Source organism: Anolis sagrei, chromosome 1 (genome assembly GCF_037176765.1).
Source record: "Anolis sagrei isolate rAnoSag1 chromosome 1, rAnoSag1.mat, whole genome shotgun sequence".
In the NCBI taxonomy this organism is placed as follows: Eukaryota; Metazoa; Chordata; class Lepidosauria; order Squamata; family Dactyloidae; genus Anolis; species Anolis sagrei.
Genome location: NC_090021.1, coordinates 174603809 through 174630744, shown reverse-complemented (window position 1 = coordinate 174630744; position 26936 = coordinate 174603809). Strand labels below are relative to the sequence as shown.

Below are 26936 nucleotides of genomic sequence, written 5' to 3'. Positions count from 1 at the left end.
ACAAAATATAGCATAAAAATTGTCGCCATAACACACATATATTAAAAGTACTCCTGCTTGTTCAAGGCAATTAAAAAATTTAAAAGGCCGGGCCAAGATTTGTGCAAGCCCAAAAAATTCTAGGAGGCTATATGCAGAGATCTATGCCATTCAGATTCACTGTTAGATCTCAGCCAGTATTTTTCCACTACTAGAATGTCAAGTTGGACTGCAATGCTCCCCATTACAAGTATGGTGCTTTGGGAAGAGAAACAAGTAGATTTTTTTTCCATACATTAACTTTAACTGCTTTGCTGGTTCACATAAAGAACTTCCTTATGACCAAGTGAATCCTCCATTCATAAAACAATCCTTACTTGTCCTGTTTAACACATCACAAAAGATATAGTGTTTTTCTGTGGAAAGTTTATGGGTGTTCCGTTAATATATTTTGATGTGGTGTTAAGGAATTTGAACCACTTACTTCACTGTATAGCAAACAACATGGACAGAGAGGCTGAATGACATTGATTGTGGGCATCTCTATTGTAAACTATGCTTGATGTTGACAGACTTCTGGACTAAAATGAACTTTATCAAACCAATCTGAGAGGGTGGCTAACACTTAAGGGTTAGGGTTGTCAGAGTGAAAATTGTAGATGATTCCTATGCCTTTAGCAGGTATTGCTTGTCATCTGGTTGTTTTACACAATCAGTAAAAGGTACATTCACTCACTCCAGTTATCAATCTGATAGCCTTACTCAGGCTGAATCTTCACTGTCATATAATCCAGCTCAAAGCAGATAATCTGGATTTAGAAACTGAATTATATGGCAGTGTACATAGTATTAAGTTGAATGGGTCAGTGGATTGATTTTCCTATGTGTGTTTTATTTTCACAGATCGCTGTCATGAAGGTGGCCAGTCCTACAAGATTGGTGACACTTGGCGCAGGCCTCACGAAACTGGTGGCTACATGTTGGAGTGTGTGTGCCTTGGCAATGGGAAGGGTGAATGGACTTGCAAACCAGTTGGTAAGTTTGCTTTGTTTTATATATCTGAAAAGTCAAACCTGAAGAGTGAGGCACTTTGATCTCAGATGGTAGTCTTTAGGATAATCACTTTGAAGAGAAATAAGGTTGACCACTGTGAAAGCCGTCCACTGCATGGCTATCAGTCTCCTCCCAGTAGACTCAAATCAAGGAAAAGCTTCATGAGAACCAGCACTCCTCTTAATGTTTCCCCAGCCACAGCAAGAGCACCCCTCTGGGCAGCTAATCCAGGAAATCCCAATTGGATTCCCCCCCCCCCCACGAGGGTCTTCCCCAGGGTCAAACCAAGAATGGGCAACTTGGAAGTCCCTGAACAGACTCAGAAGTGGAGTGGGCAGATCAAAAGACAACCTGTCAAAATGGCACTACCTAGAAGAATCCTCCACCTTGTGTGACTGTGGAACAGAACAGGCAGCTCTGCACCTGTATGCTTGTCCACAATGCCCTGCCTCATGTACAGAGGAAGAATTGTTTAAAGCTATAAACAATGTGGTAGCTGTTGAATGGTTTTGGTCAAAGATTATTTAGCCACTTGTGCTCCTTCTATTTTTATCAGTTTTATACTTACGTATGCAATCCTTTTGACTCAAAATAAATGAAAACTTTGGACAGATACTAGCACTGTGAAACGATCTGTGATATCCAGCTCTTTGTTGTTTTTTAGATAGCTACCTGCAGTCTTTGTGGAAGATTTGGATGACATTAACTTGATATCATATAGTCAGTCATATGTTTAGCTGGAGGTGATAAAATTGGGGCTGGATCTACACAGCCCTTTATTTATTTTATTTACGACATTTATATGCTGCCCTTCTCACCCCGAAGGGGACTCAGAGCAGCTTACAAGAATCTATATCTATATCTATATATATATATATATATATATATACACACACACACACACACACACACTATATTATATTATTAGCATAGTACAATATCAATTTTATATATTACTATATTGTACTATACTATTATATTGTAATATTATTAGTAATATTACATGTAATATAAAATATATAATTATAATATATTATTATTAGTAGTATTACATTGTATTACATTATAATATTATAAATATTATATGTATATACAATATATTATATACATATAATATTTATAATATTATAATGTAATACAATATAATTACATTTTTTTACAATTACAATTGTAATTACAATAATTACAAAACGGCGCTCCATGCAGTCATGCCAGCCACATGACCTTGGAGGTGTCTACGGACAACGCTGGCTCTTCGGCTTAGAAATGGAGATGAGCACCACACCCCAGAGTCAGACATGACTGGACTTAATGTCAGGGGACTACCTTTACCTTTACCTATACAACATATTACATTACATTATATTATCTTATATTATTAGCATAGTACAGGAAACAAGATAGAACTGTCCTCTGGCCCCCTCTGTCTTCACTCAAATCCCGGGATCTGATTTCCAGATTATTTTCTTTTCCCAGATTATCTGGCAACGTAGACTCATATAATTCAGTTCAAATCAGTTAATTTGGGATCAGACCCTGGGATATCAGGCAGTTTAGATCCAGCCCAGGTCTGAGAAGCCTAACTTCTCACTGCGGTAGTTAACCAGACAACTGGGAAGCTCATGTGGCTTAAAATCCTCCACATTGAAAACAACAAAGGCTCTAGCAATGCCTTTCCCCCTGTTTTTGGTTTTAGTTAAATGGATACTCCATCATTCACATTCAGTCATGCCATCCTTGCATTTATAGTCTAGACTGCAGTCATATTCCAATGTATGTTCTGTTTTGTCAGTAGCTGAAATTGGGCCGTATGCTTGGTATGTTTACATAGAAGATTTGTACCCTGCTCCTGAAAGATAAGGTTCTCTGTGAAGCTTATAATGAATAAACACAGAAACAAAGCAGATGCACAGAATCAAAAGCAACATGAAAATACCACAAGACACAAATTGCATAGCAACCCCAGAGTTAAAACAGAGTTAAAACCCCAGAGTTTTAAATGGGAAGCTCAGATCTCTTGTCCTCATTGGACTACCATGGGCAATTTTGTATCTAAGCCATTTATTAGTGCCATTGGGTAGTAGATTTGGGAAGGGAACTGTTCCTTCCAGTGAAGAAATCTCTTTTCACCTTTAATCAATACATTTCTGTAAGTAAAACAAGGTTGCTTTTTTTCCTCTTTTCCCACCTTGCACAATTGATGCATTGTAGCCGAACGGTGCTATGATAACAGTGCTGGAACCTCCTATGTGGTGGGAGAGATCTGGGAGAAGCCTTATCAAGGCTGGATGATCGTGGATTGCACATGCTTGGGAGAAGGCAGCGGGCGCATTACTTGCACCTCAAGAAGTAAGTATGGCAGAGCATTAATGTGAATGTTGTACTTGCTTTCGCTTTTATTTATTTTATTATTCATTTATTTCAGATATTTGTACCCCGTCCTTCTCAACACCCGGGGGGTTGGGGGGGGGGGGGGGAACTCAGGACGGCTTCCAGCCGGCAACAACTCGATGCCTCCAATGTACACATAATAAAATACATAATAAAATTCAATAATTACATACATTTAAAACATTAAATCACATTAATTAATTAAAATCTGTTTCTGTTTCAGTAACAGTCTTGTAGCCTTATTTGAGCCGAATTCTGTAGTTAGAGACTCCATCAAGCATTTCCATAGTCAATGTATTGTCGAAGGCTTTCATGGCCAGAATCACTGGGTTGTTGTAGGTTTTTCCAGGCTATATGGCCATGTTCTAGAGGCATTTTCTCCTGACGTTTCGCCTGCATCTATTTCCATAGTCCATTTTCATAGTGATTGTCATAATTGTCACTGTCATTGTCGGCAAGATGACCCGAAGGCCTGGTCTCACATCCATGTTTTTAACTTCTTTCTAAAGTTAAATCCATTCAAGGATATTTGATCTCAATATCCTTGAATGGGGCAGAACTTGAAGATTATCCTATGGGTATTTATTTATTTAGTACATTTCTATACCGCCCTTCTCAGCCTTCCGGCGACTCGAGGCGGTTTACAAAGCAAGAATTCAATGCCGCCAAGGACACAATTACAATATACAATATAAAAAACATCTGCAACAATAAAATCAAACATTATAATGAAACAAACTTCAATCGATAATAATTAAAACAATGTCCATATAGTTATTCCATTATTATATCCGTTACTCCGTATTTTCAAATGCCCACTCAAATAGCCAGATTCTTTCGGAATGATAGGAGTGAGGAAGCCGATCTAATCTCCCTAGGAAGGGCGTTCCATAGCCGAGGGGCCACCACCTAGAAGGCCCTTGTGCTTGTGATGATGGCGGGACCGAGAGCAGGGCCTCTCCAGGTGCTCTTAAAGTCCTCGCAGGTTCATAAGGGGAGATTTGTTTGGACAGGTAAGTTGGGCCAGAACAATTTAGGGCTTTATAGGCTAGAACCAGCACTTTGAATTGTGCCCGGTAGTGAACTGGCAGCCAGTGGAGCTGGCGCAACAAGGGAGTTGTATGCTCCCTGAGAGCCATTCCAGTTAGCAATCTGGCTGCTGTCCTTTGGACCAGTTGAAGCTTCCAGACAGTCTTAAGGCAACCCCCATGTAGAGAGCGTTGCAGTAGTCTATACGGGATGTAGCAAGAGCGTGGACTACCATGAGTACACTCTCTGTGTAGTCTGACATGGTGGTTCAACCAAAGAAGAGTAATGGGAACATGAAAGGCACTGCAGACTACTTCAACCAGAGAAGTCAGCCATAGCAGAGCAACTGATGAACCAACCTGGACACAGCATATTATTGGAGAACACAGAAATGCTGGACCACTCTCACAACCACCATGTCAGACTACACAGAGAAGCCATTGAAATACACAAGCATGTGGACAATTTCAACAGAAAGGAAGAAACCATGAAAATGAACAAACTCTGGCTACCAGTATTAAAAAACTCAAAAATTACAACAGCAAAACAACAGGGAGTAAACAATCAGGCACATCAAATCACCTCTCAACAAAAAAAGATTCCCCCAGGCACCTCCAAGCCATTAAATGCTAATCAAGGTGGTCAGTTGAAACATTTACACCTAGCTCCAGCAGACAAAAGTCCTTTGTCCCACTCTGGTCATTCCACATATATATAAACCCTTTTTCCTAGTTCCAACAGACCTCACTACCTCTGAGGATGCTTGCCATAGATGCAGGCGAAACGTCAGGAGAAAATGCCCCTAGACCATGGCCATATAGCCCGAAAAAACCTACAACAACCCAGAGATTCCGGCCATGAAAGCCTTCGACAATACATTGAATCTTTCTTTGTTCCTCAACAACCCAAAAACCTACAACAACCCAAAAAGATTCTTTCCAGTGAACTTCTTAAACTAAATTATTTAGAATTTAATCAGTCTATCATAGACTGGAAACATTTCCAACCTACCGCCAAATGTTTATTTTGAATATTAATTGTGACTTCTTAATCAGCATGATGTGGCCATCTGTTCTTTGGTTCCTAACTTCCAACCCGCCTTAACAGTGATGTTGCTGTGGTGGGAGGTTGGATTACAAGCATAAATAGTGGTGATATTGGCATATATAAACCTGTTTTCTGGTTTTAGCCAGTCAAGCGTTAAGGAAAGGTTTCCTTAAAGTGAGATCACTGGCTAAATTGTAAGCCTGTGTAATCCAAATTGGGAAACATCTGGTTTTTAAAACCTTTGGTTAGGCTGGTCTTAAGCTTGTGTCCTTTAGCTTCTAATTGATGCTGTTGCCTTGGGATACCAAGTTGATGGCCATTCTCTAAAATAAACAATAGGATTATATAGACTAAATCCTCAAGGTTGGTTTCAGATTAGACTTGAAAGCCATAAAAAAACCCCAGCCATTTGTTTATAATGTCAGTCTGACTGGAATCTTGTTCTGGAAAAGATATGTTTTGTATGCAATGGGAAAAAGAAAGATGCAGTGTTTTCAAGTGCCAGGAAAAAAGCATGATCATGGTCTGATGTAGATCGTATGTTCCATCACATGTCCCGTCATCAGCTTGAACAGGAAATCCAGTGATTTTCTAAATGTTAATGACTTATGTTTTGCGAATCCAAAATGAAAATTACGCACATAGTACAAATGTCATATAAATCATTCCTTCATATAACACAAAGAACAAATTGCTACCTTTTTATTCCCGGGGCAAGGACATTGTGTGAAAGTTGGCTCCCAGCTCTGAATATTTTGAAAACGGTTTTTCCAGCATGCCCACTCACATAAAGTGATATATGAAGCCACAAACCACTTTCTTGGCAAACACAGTCTGATCTCATGGCTTTCTTTGAGTATTTCCCATGTGGAACTGTAGCAGCTGAATAACCATTTGGAGTAATTCAGTTGTCTTCTTCTACCAGAGCCAGGCCTGTAGCCAGGATTTTGTTTTGGGAGGACCTGAGTTTGATTCGGGGGGGGGGGGGGGGGCTGAGTCTGAGTGAAAGAGGGTCTACCCTAGCAAACCTTTTGTATCGTTACCCCAATACCCCCATGTATATGGGATATATTGAGCATGGTGATCAGATCATGATATGAATTAACATAACAGTTTAAATAATTTACCAGTAAGGCCTTCTCGCGGACCACCATGAGAATTTCGGAGGGGGGGGGGGTGAAGCCCCCCAAGGCCCCCCCCCCCCCCCCGGCTACATGCCTGACCAGAGCCAATAACTGGAGATGGAAGAATTTCCCCAGACCAGCATCTATGACGATTGTAACTTATCTTTAAACTCTCAGGCACAGTATAATAATAATAATAATAATAATAATAATAATAATAATAATAATAACCAGATGTTTCCCAATTTGGATTACACAGGCTTACAATTTAGCCAGTGATCTCACTTTAAGGAAGCCTTTCCTTAACGCTTGACTGGCTAAAACCAGAAAACAGGTTTATATATGCCAATATCACCACTATTTATGCTTGTAATCCAACCTCCCACCACAGCAACATCACTGTTAAGGCGGTTTGGAAGTTAGGAACCAAAGAACAGATGGCCACATCATGCTGATTAAAAAGTCACAATTAATATTCAAAATAAACATTTGGCGGTAGGTTGGAAATGTTTCCAGTCTATGATAGACTGATTAAATCCTAAATAATTAAGTTTAAGAAGTTCACTGGAAAGAATCTTTTTGGGTTGTTGTAGGTTTTTTCGGGCTATATGGCCATGGTCTAGGGGCATTTTCTCCTGACATTTCGCCTGCATCTATGGCAAGCATCCTCAGAGGTAGTGAGGTCTGTTGGAACTAGGAAAAAGGGTTTATATATCTGTGGAATGACCAGGGTGAGACAAAGGACTCTTGTCTGCTGGAGCTAGGTGTGAATGTTTCAACTGACCACCTTGATTAGCATTTAATGGCTTGGAAGTGCCTGGGGGAATCTTTTTTTTGTTGAGAGGTGATTTGATGTGCCTAATTGTTTACTCTCTGTTGTTTTGCCTTTGTAATTTTTGAGTTTTTTAATACTGGTAGCCAGAGTTTGTTCATTTTCATGGTTTCTTCCTTTCTGTTGAAATTGTCCACATGCTTGTGTATTTCAATGGCTTCTCTGTGTAGTCTGACATGGTGGTTGTGAGAGTGGTCCAGCACTTCTGTGTTCTCAAATAATATGCTGTGTCCAGGTTGGTTCATCAGGTGCTCTTCTATGGCTGACTTCTCTGGTTGAAGTAGTCTGCAGTGCCTTTCATGTTCCCATTACTCTTCTTTGGTTGAACCACCATGTCAGACTACACAGAGAAGCCATTGAAATCCACAAGCATGTGGACAATTTCAACAGAAAGGAAGAAACCATGAAAATGAACAAAATCTGGCTACCAGTATTTAAAAAAACTCTAAAATTACAACAGCAAAACAGAGTAAACAATCAGGCACATCAAATCACCTCACAACAAAAAAAGATTCCCCCAGGCACTTCCAAGCCATTAAATGCTAATCAAGCTGGTCAGTTGAAACATTCACCTCTGGCTCCAGCAGACAAGAGTCCTTTGTCCCACCCTGGTCATTCCACAGATATATAAACCCATTTTCCTACTTCCAACAGACCTCACTACATCTGAGGATGCTTGCCATAGATGCAGACAAAATGTCAGGAGAAAATGCCTCTAGACCATAGCCATACAGCCCGAAAAAACCTACTCTCCAGAGTCATATTTCAATGATTTTAAACATATAATTAAAACCCATAAGGGACAAAAGTTAATAGATTAAACCATCAGAAACTGAAACTAGAAACTAGATTAAGACATATATCATTAAAATGCGCACACACCAACACAACCTTAGAAAGATCAAGAACATTATTTGGTAGAATGGGCCTTATATAGCCAATCATATTTATTTTATTATTTATTTATTATTTATTATTATTTGAACTTATATGCCGCCACTCTCCTGGGGCTCGGAGCGGCTTACAAGAACAGGCTAAAATTGAACACAATTTAAAAACAATTTAAAAACAGCGATCAAAGATCAAAGATATAAGTAGCTTGAGATGCATATTATTGCTGATATCAGGACTTCATTCCCATGCATTTTGTATTTTTTCCCTTTTTCTGCAGACAGATGCAATGATCCAGATACCAAGACATCCTACAGAATTGGAGACACCTGGAGCAAGAAGGACAACAGGGGAAATCTGCTCCAGTGCATCTGCACGGGCAATGGCAGAGGGGAATGGAAATGCGAGAGGCATTCATCTCAGCAGACCACTGGAATAGGTGAGACATACTCCTGGATCTATCTGTTCATGTAAAATTCGAATGCAGCACACGGATGGTCCAATTCACTAGTTTGTTATTCTTGCCTCCTTTCTTGCTGTTTCCTTGACTTGTATGGACTATAGACCGAAAGGCCAGACTTGGTTGTTTTTTCCACCCTCCAGAAGATCAGTAGAGTATGGAAACAACACTCAAGTCTATATTTGTTTAATGTATTTATAACTCACTTTTCTCCCATAACCTACAGTATGTGCCTTAGGGTGTGGTTGTTAGTAGAACTATGTAGCCTTGTTGGATCGCTTTTAAAAAAATATAGAACCACAACACTGAGTAAATGATTCTGTTAATTTATATTCTTCCTTGACCAAAACTTTGTCCCAAACTGATTGGACCAATCCATGCCTTACTTGCTCTTTTTGCAGTGGATAGAATAACTTGCTAACAGTGAGTGTAAACTGGCTGAATCCAATATTAGCTTTAACTTGGTTAACTAAAGGCGCTTCCACACAGCTGAAAAATCTGTGCTAAAACTTGTTTTGGCACAGATTTTTGTACCCATTCCCACCAAAAAAACCTCGGTCTTTCCTGTGGAGGGTGGCTACCATCCTGATAACAATCGGGATGGCATGCAGCCACATTGAAGCCTCCCAAATGTACCCTTAAAAATAAACAAAACCTGGCCGCCATTACGTTCCTCCTCATGCCCTCATGGTTTTCTTCCTCCTCTTCCTGCTCCCCCCCCCCCCCCCGCTCTCCTGGCATGTTTGGACATTTGGAAGCCTCTGGTAAAACAAAGACAGGTCCCGGTTTTTGGGCCTGTCTGGATGGGCCCGGAATATGATTTTTTAGTTTTTTTTTTTGTCGTGTCAGGAGTGACTCCTGGTGTGAGAGAATTGGCTGTCTGCAAGGACGTTGCCCAGGGGACGCCTGGATGATTTGATGTTTTTATCATCCTTGTGGGAGGCTTCTCTCATGTCCCCACATGAGGAGCTGGAGCTGATAGAGGGAGCTCATCCGCCTCCCCCCGGATTTGAACCTGCGACCTGTTGGTCTTCAGTCCTGCCGGCACAGGGCTTTAACCCACTGCGCCACCGGGGGCTCCTTTTAGTTAATAAGTCACACTGATTTCAATTGATCAACTCTCAATAGACTTTAAATTGGACATAACTCTTCCTATAATAGGATTAGTCTTGAGAATAGTGAAAGGCGATATGTTTCTGGATACTTCCTGTATTTTTGTATTGAACTGTATGTTGTGTATTTTGATTTCTAATTTTGTATTAGATTTGGTGAAAATATACTGTACTTGTTGGACTGGTGGTTCCCAAACTTTGGTCCTATAAGTGGTTTTGACTTCCGTTCCCCAAACTCCTGACCATTGGACAAGTTCACTGGGGCTTGTGAGAGTTGAAGTGTAAAATAACTGAAGGACCAAAGTTTAGAAATCACTGTACTATACTAAACAACTTCAGGGAAATAGTCCAATTTCTTAAGATATATTTGATCGACATACTTTATTCATTGAGTCATTCACTAAAATAGTTATATCCTGCCCTATGCCATGAAACAGCAGTGTGGCATACAAATAAAACCAATTTAAGAGAACTAACAAATTAAAACAAGGATAATTTTATTGCATATTAAAATATTTCACAATGTAAAATATTGTCCAAGAATGTATAACAGGTTTTTTGTTGGGTGTTGTGGTATTGCAGTATTCTTGTGTTTTCTGCTGTAGGAACGGGATCTGCAACCATCACAGATGTACGAACTGCACTGTATCAGCCTCAGCCACAGCCTGCTCCATATGGACACTGCGTGACAGACAATGGCATGGTCTACTTTTTGGGAATGCAGTGGCTCAAGACGCAAGGGAGCCAACATATGCTTTGCACTTGTCTGGGCAATGGAGTCAGCTGTCAGGAAACAAGTATGGCACAAGTTTAATATCCATAGAAACCTAAAATATCCTGGAGTTTAAAAGACAGTCATGCAAGCTTAAGCTAGAAGGACTGGATGGGATAGGATTGAATGGGGCAAGATCCTGAGCTGAGATTGAGTAAAGAGTTGACTTTCAAGCTGCCTTGGGATCATAGCTCAGGAGAATGCATCGTACCTGGCTTGTTTCATAGTGCTATGCTTATTCCATAATATAATGGAGCTGATGAGCTCCATATATAGGGACATATACTGACTTAGGTAGCCTAATTGTTTGACTGCTATATGAGTAAGCCCATAGCTCACCATATATTGCCATAAGAGGCAGTACATCACATCGGTGGGAACAAAGCACATTGCATAGGTCAGTATTTTTCAAGTCATGATCTTCCAGGTACTTTGGAAGTTCAAAACACTTGGAAGACCAGAATTTGTGAATCACTAGCATAGGCAAAAAGAAGCTGCTACTTCCACTGCTACATTGGCACACATTCCAGAAGCTATGGTGCTTTTGGACCCAGTGCTATGTTAACTGTAGAGGTCCTCAGACTTTTGAAACTGAGGGCCAGTTCACAGTCCTTCAAACTGTTGGAGGGCCAGATTATAATTTGGAAAAAAATGAATGAATTCCTATGCACACTGCACATATCTTATTTGTAGTGCAAAAATGCTTAAAAACAATACAATAATTAAAATGAAGGATTTTAACAAATATATATTTATTAGTATTTCAGTGGGAAGTGTGGGCCTGCTTTTGGCTGATGAAACAGAACTGTTGTTGTTATTGTGTGCTTTTGAGTCATTACAGACTAAGGTTGACCCTGAGTGAGGGCCGGGTAAATAACCTTGGAGGGCCACATCCGGCCCCCGGGACTTAGTTTGAGGACCCCTGGTTTAGAGAATGGTTTGTTTGGGGAAAATTTTCTGTTTTCTCTCCAAGTCCAGCTCACTAACTACAACCAGCAGTTGCTCTAAGATGTAATAAAAGACCACATTCATCTCATGTGAAAAGTGTTGCCTTATATGTGAAATGGGATGTCAAAACCATAATACCATCTTCTGTTTCATTTTTTTAGCTGTGACGCAAACCTATGGTGGCAATTCTGATGGGGAACCCTGTGCCCTCCCCTTCACCTATAATGGGAGGACTTTCTACTCGTGTACCTCTGAAGGCCGCAACGATGGGACTCTTTGGTGCAGCACCAGCTCTAACTTTGATCAGGACCAGAAATACTCCTTCTGTACAGAACAGAATGGTAAATATTTTTTAAAAAAGTTTTTTTGGGGGGATAAATCAAATGCTGGTTTTAGCAGGGAGAAAAGTATTGCAATGGAAGTACAGACCTGTAATTTGGAATTAATTAATACTTTTAATAGAGGTGATGGTTCATATGTTCTTTATACACACTGAAGATAATTTTGTACACAACATTTGGTAAACAATTTTGTGCATAAAACAAAGTTTGTACACAACGAACTATCAAAAACTCAAAGTATTACTAGGTTTTGTAGGTTTTCCGAGCTATATGGCCATGTCGTTGAGGTAGTGAGGTAGAGGATGCTTGCCATAGATGCAGGCGAAACGTCAGGAGAAAATGCCTCTAGAACATGGCCATATAGCCCTGAAAACCTACAACAGTGTTTCTCAACCTGGGGGTTGGGACCCCTGAGGGGGTCGCAAGGAGGTGTCAGAGGGGTCACTGAAGAGCATCAGAAAACATAGTATTTTCTGTTGGTCATGAGGGGTTTTGTATGGGAAGTTTGGCCCAATTCTATCTTTGGTGGAGTTCAGAATGCTCTTGGATTGTAGGTGAACTAGAAATCCCAGCAACTACAACTCCCAAATGTCAAGGTCTATTTTCCCCAAACTTCACCAGTGTTCACATTTGGGCATATTGAGGATCCATGCCAAGTTTGGTCCAGATCCATCATTGTTTGAGTCCAGAGCTCTCTAGATGTAGGTGAACTACAACTCCAAAACTCACGGTCAATGTCCACCAAACCCTTCCAGTATTTTCTGTTGGACGCGGGAGTTCTGTGTGCCGAGTTTGGCTCAATTCCATCATTAGTGGAATTCAGAATTCTCTTTGATTGTAGGTGAACTATAAATCCCAGCAACTACATCACCTAAATGACAAAATCAACCCTCCCCCAACCCCACCAGCATTCAAATGTTGGTTTATCAGATATTTGTGCCAAATTTGGTCCAGTGAATGAAAATACATCCTGTATATCAGATATTTTCATTATGATTCAAAACAGGAGCAAAATTACAGTTATGAAGTAGCAACGAAAATAATGTTGTGGTTGGGGGTCACTACGACATGAGAAACTGTACGAAAGGGTCACGGCATCAGGAAGGTTGAGAAGCACTGACCTACAACAACCCAGTGATTCTGGCCATGAAAGTCTTCGACAATACATCATTGTATTACTATCTCAGGGGCCTTCCACACAGCCATATAACCCAGAATATCAAGGCTTTCTTTGGATTATCTGAGTCAACACTACCATATAATCTAGTTTAATGCTAATTTAATACAGCTGTGTGAAAGGGGCCTGAGACGCCCTTGTGAACAATTGTGGATTTTAAAGTAATTAAGAATTCCAGATAAGGGATAGTCAACCTGTTGTAATTTAAGACACCGACCTCACTACCTCTGAGGATATTTGCCATAGATGCAGGCAAAACGTCAGGAGAGAATGCCTCTAGAACATGGCCATATAGCCCGAAAAAACCTACAACAACCCTTAAGACACATGATTGCACTTTTGAAAGATATTATTAGCATTTGTTTATTGGCACTCAGATTGTCAGGTGCATCTAAGAAATTCTCTGTGCTTATCCCGAGCACAAGTGTCTTCAAATGTTCTATATGGCTTTCCCATCCATGATTCACTTTGACCCTCAGCTGTTGGGGAAATCGTGCTGCCAGAGTTCAGTTTTCCAATTGTGCTCAGCAAAGAAAGCTTGTTTTTCAGGAATGATTGGCTAAAGAAAGCAAGGATTTTAAATTTTCCTGTTGTTTTCTTCCACTGTGTCTCATCAGCCAGTCCCATGGTTTGAGTGTGGAAATATGACTTCCGTTAAATATATGTACACCATTATTTTAGATCTAGTGTGTCCTTCCTACCGTTGTAGACGAGAAGGGCATTGAATGGAAGTTAAGTGGGTAGATCAAGCTGTGCTCTGCATCTTTTCCCTGTATGTCTCTGGCTTATGTTTGTCGTTTCTTTCTTTTTCTTTAGTCCAGTTAGACAGATATCCATATTAGGCCAGAGAGGAAAATGCCTCCTGCGTATGACTCGTGCAATGTTCTGACGTCACTCTCTTAAATCCTGAATCCCATATATAGCAGAAACAGGCATCTCTGAGGCCTGTTCTTTCAAAGCATTTTGCCTCCTTTAGAGATAAGGAGGGGAGAAATTCACATTTCATCAGGGATCTGTTCGTATAGCCAGACAGTCCACGAGTGAATCTTTTTCCTGACAACTCCCATTGTATGACAGAAACTGTCTGTCCCAGTAATGTTAAGGGGTGTGTGTGTGTGTGTGTGTATGTATATGTATATGTATATGTGTGTGTGTGTGTATATATATATATAGAGAGAGAGAGAGAGAGAAAGAGAGTTTCTATCAATCTTATATAAATAAAAATGTATTGTTCGTTTGTGGGATTAACAGAATTCAAAAACCACTGGGGGAATTGACACCAAATTTGGACACGATACACCTAACAACCCAATGTATGTCCTTCACTCAAAAAAACACTGAAAAACAGAACAGAAGGGACTTAAGAAGGCCCTAAAAGCTAAATGACGAAAAGCTAAATAATATAGAAAAAAGGGAAGAAAGAGAGAGGGAAGGGGAGAAAAAAAGAAGAAAGAAAGAAAGAAAGAAAGAAAGAAAGAAAGAAAGGGGGAGGGAAAGAAAGAAGGAAGCATGGAAACAAAGAGAGAAGGAAGGAAGGAAGGAGGTAGAGAAGGAAGAAAGGAGAGAAAGAGGTAGGAAAAGAAAAAGGGGGAAGGAAGGAAAGTTAGAGAAGGAAGGAAGGAAGGGGAGAAGGAAAGAAAAAAGGGAAAGAAGGAAGGAAAGAGGGAGTGAAGGAAGGGGAAAGATATAGAGAAAGAGGGAGGGAAGGAAAGAGAGAAGGAAGAAAAGAGCAGAAGAGAAAGAAAAGGGGAAGGAAGGAAAGAGATAGAGAAGGAAGGAAGAAGAGAAGAGAGAAGGAAAGACGGGAAGGAAGGAAGGAGGGAGGGAGGGAGGGAAAGAAGGAGAGAAAGAGGGAAGGTTGGCCACAGCAAAGCGTGGTACAGCTAGTATAAATAAAAATGTAATGTTCATTTGTGGGATTAACATAACTCCAAAACCACTGGACAAATTGACACCAAATTTGGACACAATAAACCTATCAGGCCAACGAGTGACCATCACTCATTAAAACACTGTAAAACACTGTGAAAGATACTTTAAAAAGCCAAAAAATAAAATAAAAAGACATTACATTACAGTGCATGGAGTGTTGTTACCTTTCCACAGAAGTGGTACCTATTGATCTACTCACACTTGCATGTTTTCGAATTGCTAGGTTGGCAGAAGCTGAACCTAACAGTGGGAGTTCACCCTGCTCCCCAGATTCAAACTGCCAACCTTTTGGTCAGCAAGTTCAGCAGCTCAGCGATTTATTCTGCTGCGCCACTGAGGGCTCGAAATATGGTTACCTAGTCTGACCTTCGAAAACATGCAAATGTGAGTTGATCAATAGGTCCGTCCCCACCTTGCAGGAAGGTAACGACACTCCTTGCAGTCATGCCAGCCACATGACCTAAGAGGTGTCTATGGACAACGCTGGCTCTTCGGCTTAGAAATGGAAATGAGCGCTACACCCCAGAGTCAGACACGACTGGACTTGATGTCAGGGGAAAACCTTTACCTTTACCTAATCTGACCAAAATTGTGAAATCTTGTACAAATCTGAAATTTTCCTCTTTTTGTGCAATAGTTTAATGTTACAACAATTTCTATAGCAGGAGACCAAAATGAATCGCATTCCCTTTGTAGACAGTTTCCTCATAGGTATTCCTTCTTCATGCCTGGGTTGCTTTTTTGACAGAGTATTAGACTACAAGCTGCATCTCTTCTCTTTTTGGGGCATCTCATTTTGTTCTGAAGTTCTTCACTTTGCTTGAATTGGAGATACTTACTTTATTACTTTTTTGATCCATCCCTATTTCTTGCTTTTTTGCACCTGCTTTTCTCCCCTTTGATCTTTTTTTAAAGACTTGGCTTTTAGTGGCGAGGAGTGCCATTGATTATAACGTTGCAATACGAAGGGCCTCATGGAAGTAGGGAAATCCTTAAAATAGAACCACATAAGCACATGTCTCATTTTTAGCAACTATTTAAAACCATTAGGGTTGTAATTAAGGCTGTAAGTTAAGACTTATTCAAAATGCAACAGAGCAGTTCTGCTCTCTCTGCAATGTACTCAACACTTCTTTGATTTCTCATCAGATTTCTCTCATTGAAAGAATTGGAGTAAACTTGCTTATTCTCTAGCAACTACTTTCCTCCCCATGTTGGAGAAGCAGCAAAGATTGCCCTTAAATGGGTCAGTCATCTGGGACAGGTTAGCTATAGCCCCCAACCTAAAATAACTAGAACATTGCTTTTTTTTTCTTTGCCCACCTTAAGAAAAAAAGATCAAGTGCAAGAAAGACATTTCCCAGTGGCACATCTGCTGCTCTGTTTTTGTAAAAGTATGGTTATCCTTTATCTGTTTTTCATCTAGTTTCTCACTTAGAAACTCTCGATATTGAAAAGAAGAGTGAGGAGCTTTCAAAAGGCCCAGCTCTAAAAGCATGTGAGAAAACAGAAACAAGATGTGAAGAAAGTCTGTCTGACCCAATGAATGCGCAGCTGCCGTCTTTGGCTTCAACTTTGAAGCTGAGTTTTGTTTGCAACGTATGCCAGGGAAAACATTTTTCATCATGCGTTTAACATACACATGGAAAACTGCTTTTGTTTGTACAACTCAGTTGTATGTGTAGCCATATTTGTTTGCAGTCTTGCTCTATAATTAACCCTCACAATTACCTTGTATATTGCTGTGAAGCTCTAGGCCAGCGTTTCTCATCCTGGGGATCGGGACCCCTGGGGGGGGGGGGGTCACAAGGGGGTGTCAGACTATCAGAAAACACAGTATTTTCTGTTGTTTAGGGGGGTTCTGTGTCGGAAGTTTGACCCAATTCTATCGTTGGTGGGTTCAAAATGCTCTTTGATTGTAGGTGAACTATAAATCCCAGCAACTACAACTTCCAAGTGTCAAGGTCTATTTTTCCCAAACCCCACCAATGTTCACATTTGGGCATATTGAGTATTCATGCCAAGTTGGGTCCAGATCTATCATTGTTTGAGTCCACAGTGCTCTTTGGAGGTAGGTGAACTACAACTCCAAAACTCAAGGTCAATGCCCGACAAACACTTCCAGTATTGTTGTGGGAGTTCTGTGTGCCAAGTTTGGTTCAATTCTATCGTTGGTGGAGTTTGGAAAGCTCTCTGAATGTAGGTTAACTATAAATTCTAGCAACTCCCAAATGACAAAATCAATCCCCACCAATCTCACCAGCATTCACATATGAGTGAATAATAATAATAATAATAATAATAATAATGATAATGATAACACTTTATTTATACCCCGCTACCATCTCCTCAAGGGATTTGGTATGGCTTACATGAGGCCAAGCCCAAATACAACAATACAAGCAACGAACAACAATACAAGTAATTAAAATAAAAACATAGACAAAAAAATATACATCAATAAGACATCACACAATTAAAAAGAGTGGGAAGGCCAAATGTAAAATTAAAATTGGAAGTGATGCTGGGACATGGACAAAAAGGTGATAGTGGTGATTGTAGAAGGGCATACGAGCAGACCTAAAGAAATGTAAAGTGTATTGTCGAAGGCTTTCATGGCCGGAATCACTCAGTTCTTGTGGGTTTTTTCGGGCTATATGGCCATGTTCTTTGGAGGACAAAGTGCTATGGGATCATTATTCCGGGAAGGCACACTGGAACAGCCACGTCTTCAAGCTCCTCCTGAAGACTGCCGGAGTTGGGGCCTGTCTGATGTCTTTAGGGAGTGAGTTCCAGAGTCAAGGGGCCACCACCGAAAAGGCCCTCTCTCTCGTCCCCACCAAACACGCCTGCGAGTCTGGTGGGATCGAGAGCAGGGCCTCCCTGGATGATTGAAGAGATCGTGTGGGTTCGTATACAGAGATGCGATCACGCAGGTAGGCAGGTCCCAAACTGTTCAGGGCTTTGTAGGTAAGAACCTGTACCTTGAATTGGGTCCGGTAAATGAATGGCAGCCAGTGGAGCTCCTTGAACAGGAGGGATGACCTCTCTCTGTAAGGAGCCCCAGTTAACAACCTGGCTGCCGCCCGTTGGATCATCTGAAATTTCCAGGCCGTTTTCAAGGGCAGCCCCACGTAGAGTGCATTACAGTAATCCAGTCTGACTAAGGCGTGTATCGAGTATTTTATGTCAAATTTGAAATGAAAATTAAATGAAAATCCATTCCGTATATCAGATACGTTACGATTCATAACAGTCACAAAATTAAGAGTTATAAAGTAGCAACGAAAATAATTTTATGCTTGGGGGATCACCACAACTGTATTAAGGGGTCACGGCATTCGGAAGGTTGAGACCGACTGCTCTAAGCCATTAATATAGGTCCAAGTTTTACTGCCTCCATGCTTGGAGAACAGTACACAATCTGTTTTGTCCCTACACACAAATACAACTTTCATATGCGTTTCCCACATGTGAGGTGCATCAGGAAAGGAATTGTTTGTTTTTCCTACATTGCCAACATAAAGCGAGCTAGCTATAACTTTTACAAACACCAGAATACTAGTGACAGGAAAAAAGAGGGGAGGAAGCCACCAGGTGCACAGGAAGAGTGTGAGTCCTAAATGCACAAAGCTGAAGCAAATGGATAAACATTGGTTGCTATCTCAACAGGCTAGGATGTGGCTATAATGGTTTTTTCATAATTATCAGCATTTTCATTTTAAAATAAGCATCAACAGTAATATGATTCTGGCAAATTGCAACATACACATTGAGACCAAAACTGCCTGGTCTTACATCTAGAGACCTGATTCAGCATAGTAGTAACGTGTGGTGTTATGTATGATCTTTGTAAAGATGAGGATGTGGTAACCTTGTGTAAGCCCAGGACCAGATCTGAGTAGCCCTAACTCTAGCCAAGTAGTGTGGAGATGTGTTGTATTTCATGTCAAGATATCCATTGTGCTGTGCGGAGAATACATTGTTGGGGTTCAAAAGCAGATCTCCAAATCCAAGGAACTGGATTGCATGTCCTGGAGATACATTTTTCTGTTATCAAATGTCTCATTGACCCAGATGGTATGACAACTTGTCATGGAGACGATTTTGTGCGTGCAACACTTTGTACATGAATCCATCTTAGTCACAACCCTAACTTTGAATGGCTATTGTTTTCTTACAGTCTTGATTCAAACACGTGGTGGCAACTCAAATGGTGCTTTGTGCCATTTCCCTTTCCTCTACAACAACCGTAATTACACTGATTGTACTTCTGAGGGGCGGACAGACAATATGAAATGGTGTGGAACCACACGCAACTACGATGGTGACCAGAAGTTTGGATTTTGCCCCATGGCTGGTATGTTGAATATATCTTTTTGTGAGAGTCCATAGTAAAAATGTGTAACTTATCTCGCGTTTTAGGTGGATATTAATTATGACATTAATTATGATTCAGCAGTTTCTGTAAAGTTAGATGCTCGCTTCAAGTAAATTCAACCAATGTTCTGTTCTGGAATCAAATTCTGCAGATGTCCATCCTTTGCATGGTTTAGATTTAGAGAATGTTAAGACTCAAAAGTGTCAAAAAATTGAATTAGAATCATAGAATCTTAGTGTTGGAAGAGACCTCATGGGCCATCCAGTCCCATCCCCTGTCAAGAAGCAGGAATATTGCATTCAAAGCACCCCTGACAGATGGCCATCCAGCCTCTGTTTAAAAGCTTCCAATTATTTATTTATTTATTTATTTATTTACAGCTTTTATATTCCGCCCTTCTCACCCCGCAGGGGACTCAGGGCGGATTACAGTGTACACAGATATGGCAAACAGTCCATGCCAATTTTTGACATACAAACATATACAGACATACACAGAGGCTATTTAACTTTTTTCTGGCCGCCAGGGGAGCTGTCGCTTTCATCGTCCATCTGCGACGCTGATGAAGCACTCCCGCATTCCCCCACATGCTTCCCCTTAGAGGGAGCCTCCATTACACTCCAGGGCAGAGAGTTCCACTGCTGAACGGCTCTCACAGTCAGGAAGTTCTTCCTCATGTTCAGATGGAATCTCTTTTCTTGTGGTTTGAAGCCTTTGTTTCGCGCCCTAGTCTCCAGGGAAGCAGAAAACAAGCTTGCTCCCCCCTTCCTGTGACTTCTCACATATTTATACATGGCTATCATATCTCCTCTCAGCCTTCTCTTCTTCGGGCTAAACATGCCCAGCTCCTTAAGCCACTCTTCATTCTCCAGACCCTTGATCATTTTAGTTGCCCTCCTCTGGACAGATTCCACCTTGTCGATTCAATGTTTTGGTCTCCTCAAAATGGAAATTAAATATAAAAATGTAATGTATGATTTACAGTTAGGAAAGTTTAGGAAAATTTTCTTAAGCAACAAATACTTAGATGATTTGCCTTCTTTTGTACGTAGCCCACAACACCTGGTATTCTCTAGCAGCCTCTGTAGATTCAACAACTAATCCTTGCCATTGATATATGTAGCTTATTAATGGTGTATGTCAGGGATCCTCAAACTTTTTAAACAGAGGACCAGGTCACAGTCCCTCAAACTGTTGGAGGGCTGGATTATAATTTGAAAAAAACCATGAATTAATCCCTATGCACACTGTACATATCTTATTTGTAGTGCAAAACACTTAAAATCAATACAATAATTAATAATGAAGAACAATTTTAATAAATATAAATTTATTAATATTTCAGTGGGAAGTGTGGGCCTGCTTTTGGCTGATGAGATAGAATTGTTGTTGTTGTGTGCTTTCAAGTCATTTCAGACTTAGGTTGACCCTGAGCGAGAGCCGGGTAAATGACCTTGGAGGGCCGTATCCGGCCCCCGGGCCTTAGTTTGAGGACCCCTGGTATATGTAGTATTTTAATTCTATATTTCACATTGTATTTAATAATCTGGTTTTTATGTATTATTTGTTTATGTGAAAGACCAATGGCCTAAGCATTAAATAAATTAAAACAATTAAACATCTAATCAGGCTCGAACTTGTTTGGAGTCCAACATAAAACAGGATATGGAGCCTTCACGGTATTTAGGTAGAAGCAATTTTTGATATACTGAGCTGAAAGCAGTTGTTCCTTCTAACTTTAGCCCTCTGAGAAGAAGTCTTGTGTGAAATCAGAAAGTTCACCATGTATTGATTTCTTGATTTGTAACATAGGAAAATAAATCAAACACGACTGAGCAAACTTTCCTCTGTATTACTTTCCTGAACAGCTCATGAGGAGATCTGCACAACCAATGAAGGTGTTATGTACCGTGTTGGAGACCAGTGGGACAAGCAGCACGAAATGGGTCATATGATGAAATGCACTTGTGTAGGAAATGGTCGTGGAGAGTGGACCTGCGTCGCCTATTCCCAGCTCAGAGGTATTTTAGTTTCCTTTTGCTTCTATGCTCAGTCTGATGCATCCAGTGGTATGGCTGCTAGCAAGCACATGAGGAAAGAGGTTATAGTAGTGTTGACTGCACCACACAACACTTTTGGTGTTCTAAAGATTATTTCCTGTTTTATTCATTGCATTTAATGCAAGTCATTGTCAGCCCTCTTATTCCTTTAATGCAGGTAGCTTCATCAAAATCCAGAGTCTAGGCATCTAGCTTTTGGAACCTCATTATTGAACCTTAAAACTTCCAATAATTTTGAATATGCCTACACAACAAATAGAATGAGGATAGCAGCTATATTTTCCGACTGTTTCCCTACACACATTTTCAAATCATGAGCCCAGAACAAGTAGTATTGTAAGCAATTTGAGCTCCTGGCTTCTGATATCCTTCCATACATTGCTTTGCTCTCCATTCCTGTCTCTGAATGGTGGCAGAGGTCCCTTCCACACAACTGTATAAAATCCACATTGAGCTGGATTATATGGCAAGTGTGGACTCAGATTTATTTATTTATCGTGTCAGGAGCAGACCGAACAGTTGCATTGCATTTTTTTCAAACAAACAAACAAACAAAACACAAAGTTTGCAAGCTTGGTAGTTGATTAAATGTCCTTTGACCAGTATCTGGCCACTTGGAGTGCCTCTGGTGTCGCTGCAAGAAGGTCCTCCATTGTTCATGTAGGTTGCATTGCAGCAGGTGGTCTGTGGTTTGCTCTTCTCCCCACTCGCATGTCGTGGATTCCACTTTGTAGCCCCATTTCTTGAGGTTGGCTCTGCATCTCGTGGTGCCAGAGCGCAGTCTGTTCAGTGCCTTCCAAGTCGCCCAGTTTTCTGTGTCCCTAGGGGAGAGTCTGTCATTTGGTATCAGCCATTGATTGAGGTTCTGGGTTTGAGCCTGCCACTTTTGGACTCTCGCTTGCTGAGGTGTTCCAGCGAGTGTCTCTGCAGATCTTAGAAAACTATGTCTTGATTTAAGTCGTTGACGTGCTGGCTGATATCCAAACAAGGGATGAGCTGGAGATGTCACTGGCTTGGTGCTTGCACTATTGGTTGCTACTTCCCGGCGGATGTCAGGTCGTGCAATACCGGCTAGACAGTGTAATTTCTCTAGTGGTGTAGGGCACAGACACCCCGTGATAATGTGGCATGTTTCATTAAGAGCCACATCTACTGTTTTAATGTGGTGAGATGTGTTCCACACTGGGCATGCGTACTCAGCAGCAGAGTAGCATAGCGCAAGGGCAGATGTCTTCACTGTGTCTGGTTGTGATCCCCAGGTTGTGCCAGTCAGCTTTCATATGATATTATTTCTAGCACCCACCTTTTGCTTGATATTCAGGCAGTGCTTCTTGTGGGTCAGAGAACGGTCCAGAGTGACTCCCAGGTATTTGGGTGTGCTGCAATGCTCCAGTGGGATTTCTTCCCAGGTAATCCTCAGAGCTCGGGGTGCTTGTCTGTTCTTAAGGTGAAAAGCACATGTCTGTGTTTTAGATGGGTTGGGGATCAGCTGGTTTTCCCTGTAATAGGCAGTAAGAGCACCTAGAGCTTCGGAGAGCTTCTGTTCTACCATCTCAAAGCTCCCTGCTTGAGCGGTAACTCAGATGACCCAGTTCAAAGCAGATATTGTGGATTATCTGCTTTGATATACTGGGTTATATGGCTGCGTGGAAGGGCCCTGAATGTCAGCATCCACATCTGTTCCTCTCTGCTCTTGGGCGTGTCTTGTCTGAACATGGGGGAAAGCACCTCTTTTCTTTGTACCCAAAACCAAGTAAATCAATGAGATGTGTATCTCTATGTCAGATAGAATGGAGTCTGCAGCTGAAATCGATGGCTTTTACATAAGCAAGTGAAATAATGCAATAAACCTTTTTTATTTCTTTGATAACATCTGTCACCCCACAATGGTTAAGTTGGCCTTGAGGGTGCTTCCACACAGCCCTTTATCCTAGGCAGAAAATCCAACATTATCTGAGTATCACTGGGACACAAGTCTGTGTGGAAGGGCCCAAAGTGATCTTTTTTAGAAGGGACCTGTGAAGGAAAACTAAGGAAGAATATGGTGGAAAAGGTTTCTGGGCATATGGTCAGAGAAGTGCTTAGGCAGCATGAAAGAAAAAGGAGACTTCAAAGGGAACAGGCATTTGCTCTTTCTGCATTTGGCTCACACTGTGTTTGGAAATGGAGGTGTAAGTTTGAAGAAAAAACTCCAGAGCTACTGCTGAAAGTAAACATAACTTATAGGGACAGTCTGCCTCCAGTGCTTCTCATGAATTTGATTCTGCTCAGAAACTTTCCAGATCCCTGTACCAGGAGTACTGAAGTTTCTGTACAATCTCTTAATTTTGTGGTTGCCTTAATCTGCAATCATAAAGTTCCTTCAATGTGATCTCTTCAGTGGTCATTCCTGGTCCTGAAAAAATGCTTTCTGTGTCTACAGCCACAACTACCAGAATCCCAAAGTAACGTGGTCCATTTATCTTCTTTTTAAATATGTTATTATTATTATTATTATTATTATTATTATTAATTTCTCGCATTTTTATCCTGTCCTTCTCAACTTAAAGGGGGACTCAGGACGGCTTACAACGGGCCTCGTTACGAAGCCATTCCATAACAAATTACAGTAATTAAAACCACAATTAAACATAAAAACATAATTAACAATACATAAGCCATTATTAAAACAGTAAAACAGTCCCATCAGCCATATCATCGTTCCAGTCACATTCCCTTAAAGTGCTGCTTGCATCTGTTGTCCAAAAGCCTGGTCCCAAAACCATGCCTTTAATTTCTTTCGAAAAGCTAGGAGGGAGGTGGCCGATCTTACCTCAGTTGGGAGTGTGTTCCATAGGTGGGGGGCCACCGCCGAGAAGGCCCTGTCTCTTGTCCCTGCCAGGCACATTTGTTCTGTTGATGGGAGTGAGAGCAGAGCCTCCCCGGATTATCTATTTTGGAAAGTTTATTTAAACATTAAAGTTTCTTTAAACACCACACTAATGTGGAAGCTGTTAGTTATACTTAAGAGAAGCTAATATTTTGAGGAAGGCATTAGAGAATGCTAAGGGATCTCATGAATGAGAGATCTTTATGGTTCCTAGCGCTGATTTGCTCCTTGAATTTTAAGCTCTAAAGAGCAGTAGTGACCCGAACAAAGATTTTGGAGAATCTGGGACTTGCTTGTCTTTCACATTTAAGTCAAACAACTGGATCAGAGTATGAAAACAAAGAACAAAAACAAGATATAATGGGATTATTTGCATATGATCCTACAAATCTCTGTTGAATAGTGTGTGAATAATCATATTTACATAAAAATGCTTGTCAGGTGAAGTGACAGTTTAATTGCATTGTTTATCTTTTCTCTGCACAGACGTTCCTCAGTTAACAAAGCCTTTGTCATAAAAGCTTCATATTTCAAAGTCTTCTTATGCCCACTGAAAATAATTTTCCTTGTTATCCTGTGCAGCAGCGCAGTATAGTTCAACAGAGCAATCTGTGATACAAATATATATTTTTTACAACAGACCAGTGTATAGTTGATGACATCACCTACGATGTTAATCAGACTTTCCACAAGCGTCATGAAGAAGGACATATGCTGAACTGTACCTGCTTTGGTGAAGGCCGGGGGAGATGGCAGTGTGACCCTGTTGGTGAGTTCATCCTTCCCTGATTACTGAGATTTCTCTTAGGCTGTGAGAAGATTAATTAATTATTTAATTATTAATTAATTGATTATTAATTATTAATTGTTTATTAAAATTTAGATTAATTTACTGGAGCAAAGTAAAACGTTACCAAAAGATTGTCTTCTGTGGTCAATGTCTTATAAAAGTTGGTGCTAATTCAGAGGTGGATGAAAAACTGCAGATTGAGAATGCAGTATCCATGTGTGGTCATGGGCCTCCGCTTGTTGCTCTCCGATGCAGCAATTTGGGTTCTGTTGGCTTTCATGGAAATGCACTGCAAAGATGACTAAAATGATCAAGGGTCTGGAGAACAAGCCCTATGAGGAGCGGCTTAAGGAGCTGGGCATGTTTAGCCTGAAGAAGAGAAGGCTGAGAGGAGATATGATAGCCATGTATAAATATGTGAGAGGAAGCCACAGGGAGGAGGGAGCAAGCTTGTTTTCTGCTTCCTTGGAGACTAGGACGCGGAACAATGGCTTCAAACTACAAGAGAGGAGATTCCATCTGATTATGAGGAAGGACTTCCTGACTGTGAGAGCCGTTCAGCAGTGGAACTCTCTGCCCCAGAGGCTCCTTTGGAAGCTTTTAAACAGAGGCTGAATGGCCATCTGTCAGGGGTGCTTTGAATGCAATATTCCTGCTTCTTGGCAGGGGGTTGGACTGGATGGCCCATGAGGTCTCTTCCAACTCTTTGATTCTATGAAAAGGACAGTCCTTTGCAATCGCTTTGTCTTATTCTGGAAGGATTCTAGTGCAGGCATCTCAAACATACTTTGAAACATTTTGTCAATGGGTCTTTTGATCCCTTGAACTTGAAAAGAGCCAAATACAGCTATAACAAATATTATCCTACCCGAGGCTTAACCTGTTTCATTTGGCGGCCTTTTTCTGTACTTTTCTAGGGCAAAAGAATAATTCTTTACTGAGCAAAGGAGGTCTCTAGCTTCTGATGGAGTGATAAGACCTAGATGTTTGATCTCTTGATTATTTAATCCCTGGAAAGTTTTATTTTCTCTGGGAAGAGTTCAGAATGAACTATTAGGTTTCCCTTTGTTTGAAATATGTTTTCACACATTTATTCAACTGTGTCCTACACAGACTGAATTAATGTAAAGCTATTGTAAATGACTCTCTGAGATTAAGACAATTTAGAAGGTTCTGTAAAATAGATTGACTCAGTTTTTGCCATGCATTTTCCCCCCAAATAATAATAATAATAATAATAATAATAATAATAATAATTATTATTATTATTATCTATACCCTGCCACCATCTCCTTAATGGGGACTCAGAGTGGCTTACATGAGGCCAAGCCTAGACAACAAATTACAACAGAGTAAGACCGAAAACACAAACTGAAAATACAAACAATAAACAACAACATCATAATTACATAAAACATGTGAATACATAACGATATGAAATTACAGTAAGCACAATCACAGTCACAATGGGTGGGCTACATGTAATGATTAAAAGAAAGACTAATTAAAAACCAATTAAAAACTTGGGCGAGATAAAAGAGAAGCAGGTTATTTGCGGAGGACGGCTCATTATATCGGGGGTTGTGGAATCAAGCTTTCCCACAAGGGTAGGGGGAACGGACGTATACTCCATAGAATCATAGAATCAAAGAGATTGAAGAGACCTCATGGGCCATCCAGTCCAACCCCCTGCCAAGAAGCAGGAATATTGCATTCAAATGACCCCTGACAGATGGCCATCCAGCCTC

General features: G+C 40.7%; 1 protein-coding gene across 5 annotated transcripts in view; it reads left to right on the top strand.

Annotated features, from left to right (window-relative positions):
* FN1 (fibronectin 1) overlaps positions 1-26936 on the top strand; it is a 133930-nt gene that overhangs the window by 16076 nt on the left and 90918 nt on the right. For all 5 annotated transcript variants that reach the window (XM_060781432.2, XM_060781424.2, XM_060781416.2 and 2 more), the window contains exons 4-11: positions 883-1014; positions 3244-3381; positions 8627-8785; positions 10524-10715; positions 11800-11979; positions 19272-19448; positions 21338-21490; positions 25039-25167. In XM_060781432.2, the coding sequence (XP_060637415.2) occupies positions 883-1014; positions 3244-3381; positions 8627-8785; positions 10524-10715; positions 11800-11979; positions 19272-19448; positions 21338-21490; positions 25039-25167 (1260 nt within the window). The remainder of the gene's footprint in view (positions 1-882; positions 1015-3243; positions 3382-8626; positions 8786-10523; positions 10716-11799; positions 11980-19271; positions 19449-21337; positions 21491-25038; positions 25168-26936) is intronic.